The sequence below is a fragment of the Cynara cardunculus genome, unplaced genomic scaffold, assembly GCF_001531365.2.
Source record: "Cynara cardunculus var. scolymus isolate 2C unplaced genomic scaffold, CcrdV1 Un_Scaffold_1498, whole genome shotgun sequence".
Classification (NCBI taxonomy): Eukaryota; Viridiplantae; Streptophyta; class Magnoliopsida; order Asterales; family Asteraceae; genus Cynara; species Cynara cardunculus.
This window is the reverse complement of record NW_020200782.1, coordinates 98,703-103,538: the sequence shown is the minus strand read 5'-3', so window position 1 is coordinate 103,538 and position 4,836 is coordinate 98,703. Positions and strand designations below refer to the sequence as shown.

The 4,836-nt window shown below is 35.7% G+C and overlaps 1 protein-coding gene across 1 annotated transcript; it reads right to left on the bottom strand.

Moving 5' to 3' along the window:
• Positions 1-2,083: 2,083 nt before the first annotated feature.
• LOC112502482 (protein FAR1-RELATED SEQUENCE 6-like) lies at positions 2,084-3,717 on the bottom strand. The gene is made up of 2 exons (XM_025106397.1): positions 3,056-3,717; positions 2,084-2,360 (listed from the first exon to the last, which is right to left on the bottom strand). Exons 1-2 carry the CDS (start codon positions 3,715-3,717, stop codon positions 2,084-2,086), a joined length of 939 nt encoding a protein of 312 aa, XP_024962165.1.
• Between the last annotated feature and the right edge of the window lie 1,119 nt (positions 3,718-4,836).

The following is a 4,836-nucleotide window of genomic DNA, read 5'->3' as shown; positions in this document are numbered from 1 at the left end:
CTTTCAATTGCAGTTTCCCTTCTTATAACTTTTCTTAGACTTAACTTAAGGAAAATTCTCCAAGTAAAGACTGACTCACTGAAAAAGGTCTCAAAATAGTTAAAAAGGACATGTACTTTATGTGTTACTTTTCCTTACTATTATTTGATAAGACAACTTTCTTTATGTTGTCTTGTTATCATCAAATAGGGGGAGATTGTCGATCCCTCTCTCATTTGATTTGATGATAATCCCTTTTACTTTATACGAAGTATTTATGTTTTTGTTTTCAGTTCCAGCGATCATCACTGAGTTTGTTCAGTGATCGCTGAAAAACTTGTAATGTAAATCCAATCAGCGACAACGATACTTCAAGAAAACAAAACTCACACCAAAGAACCTTCAGCAAAAGTCGAAGACTAAAACTGAAGATTAGAGACTGGCGAGTACGTGATCTGAAGCGGTATTCAGTGATTACAACCTTGTCTACATATGTGTGAAGACTGCCCAAGCCTCAGCAAATGCCAAAGAGACCTTCAGGTTATTCTAGCATTCAACGATCAAAAGAAGCTTGTTGTGCACGATTGCTTTTGTTTTGTCCTCATACACACAAAGGACAACTCCATACCCTTTCTAAAATATAGCACGGTATGGAGCCGACTAGTTGACTCTACTACCCACCAACTTTGTGAAAGGATGTCCGCTCATGAATAGGGTTTTGTACAATTCACAGTAGCAAAGGACAAGTCATTCTCTAAAGGCTTAACACGCGTTCTAACCCTACCACGTTGCATTAAATGTGCATTTAATGCAATGGGCATAAATGAATATATTCTATCTCCATGCAGAGATACTCCTCACTACTACTCTGAACTTACTTACGCTTAAGTAAAAGAACACACACATCTAAGAACAAATACGCTCATCTTCAACAGCAAGTTAGAATCTCTTTATTGTATTCTAAATAGTAGTCTCCCAGATAGAACTTACTTTCTACTATGTCTTTTACAACAAATCTTTTCTTCATTTGCTAAGAACTAGTGTGTAACTTTAGATTGTTTAGATAAGTTTTATTTACCTTATCTTTCCGCAAACAATCTTGTAAAATATGTATTGATCCTTATCTATCAATATATATATATTTTAAATTTGAAAAGTTTACTGTGTTTGTATTCATACCCCCTGTTCTACAAACTGTCATACACATCTTGTAGACCCTAACGGGACCAACAACCATCCTATCTACACAAAAGAATGTATTAGTAGAATATGTATGTCTATTTTATCCTTTTGATTCTCTTTTTTCACTAAACCATTTCTAAGGTCGAATGTTTAAATATATACTTTGTACTTCTTAATGAATAGTTGCACTTATTTTTAGTTGCAGACTTATTAGAAAACTTGACATCCCACATCATTTCACGGGCATACAATTAGTATGATTAAATAAAAAAATATTCAATATTTGGCTCATTTTAAAGATATTCATGAGACGCTTATAATGGTATAGTGTGTAAAAAAACGTATTTTTTAAGTATTTTAGTTAATATATGATTACGTATGTTAATACAATAGAGGTGTAAAATGAAAAATGAAAAAAAGAAGGGATATATAGTAAATCAAATAGCTAATTATGTGGTCATAAAATGTTTTTAATTAATCTTTTTGCTAATATATTTGTTCAAACATTACATGGATTGAGTTTTATTTTGTATAGCTATATCAAATACCAGTTTGTAAGGCCTAAAACCATGACAAAAATGCCTATATGCTAAGGTGACTATCTTACCTTGATTATCAATCAATTTTACATAGATCTAAGTTTTTCTAGCTATATCAAATACCAATTTGAAAACTAGGTTTACATGTGAAATAACACACGTTTCTTTTATCAAATACACATATTTACAGGTTACTTTTAAAAAGAATGGAAACGGAGTTGGATCCAACAACATAAGAGACTTTGGACAGAAATATGTTGCTTTCATTCACCTTTCTACTTAAATATGCATATTTCCACATAATTTCCAACAAAATTAAAATTCTAAACAGTTATTAACAATAAACAATCAACTATACAGTTCTTCTTCTATACACCTCTCTGTTAAACTGACTCATCTTGGAGACTCAGTTTGTCAAATAATTCTTCTAACTCTTTCTCTACAACATTATAATGTTCTTTAGATGTTGCACCCTCCTCGACAATCCGAAGGGCCCGTTGAGATAGATGATTATACAAGTATAACGCGCCATTATTCAAATCATCGAGTCTATAATCTACATGTTTAGATCGTACCTTATAGTCTCGGCTCCATCGTGGAACGATATACTGAGAAGGGACTTCTTCAATTCCATTGTAGTTGAGAACACTTAATGCATGCCTGCTTAAATAGTCATTGAAGTTAAGCAAGAGACAAATGCAGCGTATTTCTTCACGAGTTGACTCATACACAACCTCTAGAGTTCTAATCTCCTTTTCCTCACCCTCGAGTTGGACTCATTGACATTGACTTGCCTGGTGTTGAAGCAACATTGCATTCCCTTAACCTCGGCTTGGAACAACTTCAAAATCTCCTTGGTGTAGAATCTTGAAAGCTGGATTTCGTAACTGCATCTAGTTTATGGAGTAAAGATTGAAGCTTTTCTTGATTTGAGATCCTCCTTAGCTTCTTTTAAGCGATTTCTGTGTAAAGCTAGATCATACTTATCGAGGAATTCCTTAAATGATGTGTATATATGAACAAAACAGTCGAAAAATGGATAATGTTTCATTTACTTTCAAGGGAATCATACCTGCAAAGGCAACATCGTTCAAGTAAACTGGAACCCATTGTTGTCTATCTACATATAGTGCTTGAAGCCATTTATTACCACCAAGCCCATCATGATCATTGATCATTTTATACCATGAAGTTTCAAAATCAATTTCAAAGAGTCATAGACTGCTTTATGTATTTGCCTCTTGATTGCCTCATAATCTTTTAATCCGCCCAATTTCTCGGGTACTTGTTGATTAATATAGCACAAGCAATAACAATGACAAGATCATGGGAAAACCTGGTGAACCGCCGCTTACAAGGGCTTAGACCATTCACTTGTGATAACTTGTGGAGGTTGATCCATCATGCATGTAAGCCATGTCTTAAACATCCATGTGAAGGACTCGAGAGAATCGTCTCCAAGAAACGCACAGCCCAATAATACATATTGTCTATGGTGGTTAACTCCAACAAATGAAACAATGGGAATCTCATATTTGTAAGTCAGGATTGTTGTATCGATCAAAATTGTATCATAGAAGTAATTATATGCAACTTTGGACCTTGCATCAGCCCAAAACACATTCTGCAACTGTCCTTCATGATTGAGATCCATCAGGTAAAAGAAGTTTGGATTTGTCAATTTCATTCGACAGAAGTAATTGTAGACGGCATGCACATCTCCACCTTTAAGATCCAAATGCTTAGAACTCTTTAAAAAAAATCTTACCTCTTTTCCGTCAAGATTTGAGTCGTGGCTGTATCCAGCATGATTGACTGCTGTTATATTTGTATGATACAACTTGATCGTATGTATTTCCTCTACGTGTTCCAACTGATATCCTTTCTTGGATGCAAGGATCATCCTTTTATGCGACTTGTAAAAACGTTTTACTTCTGGGCTGACTGGATGGTTGTGTAGGAGCTCAACTTCAATAATCCTCCATCTTTTAGAATCCACAAGCTTAATGATGATCATTGCAGGGCAACCCCTTCTTGTTTTTGGTCCCGTATTGCTTGATCCGCTCTTCTTTTTAAAACCGGCACTACTACAGCTAAGTTTTACTCTATAACGCTCTTTCACTTTTGATCTAAACCATGAATTGCTTACCCTAATGCCAAAACCATGTTCTCTGCCTTATCTGTTGTAGAAATAATAAGCTTCGTTGAACGAATCAAACTCTAAACCAACGGTGGGTGGCAGGGGGTTCTGTATTTGACTGTGTTTCACAAACTTCATCGTCATGTGCTTTCTCGTCCACGAGTTCGTCTTCTTCAAACACAGGCTCACAGTTGAGGCAAACCTCCATTTAATACATATGCAGCTTTCATGAAGGCTTTCATTGAAGAATCGAAAGAATCTTATCAAACCTATAAGTTCAAAAGAATGGTGTTCATAGCGACATTACAGCAGCCGGACAAATAGTAGTCATCCCCTTTCCATACCATTCAACTTTGGATTTTGTTACAAAGTAATCGTTGTTCTTGCAGAATGCTACAAAAACTAAATAGTTTGCAAGGATGAGTACTTATAGACAAATTGTGAATTTGTAAATGCAAAAAATGTTGCACTTGCACTTTTTTTTGGTTAACCATGGGTGTCTGGGCCAGCTTGCGTGCACCTCGTTTAAACCCATGGGGCCGCCAGAAAAATCCCCAATGGCAATGAAGAGACTCAAACTACCGACCTATGGAGAGGAGCCCCAATACCTAGCCTTTATTTGCCAGTTGAGCTATCCCTCAAGGTTCTGCTTGCACTTTTTATCAAAGATGGCTCGTTCTTGCGTGCAATTTTCATTTTGGTTTCCTTAGAAACGTTGGTTTGTTTCTGAACAAAGGCCCTGACATTTTCATAGTTGCCTTGAGTAAGCTTATTTGATGTTAAACCTTGATATTATTCTCTAGATTTCTAGATTTTTCTAGAAACTACATTAAACGAGGAGAGCAACAGATAACGGAAGGTGGAATGTGGCTCCACATTCTGAGAAAAGTTGAGACAATATATGCTTGTAGCGTACCTAGCTCAAGTGGATGAACTTGAAAAGATAACCTAGAGATGATGAGTTTACATCTTTGTGTTTTGCCTAGCATATGTTCA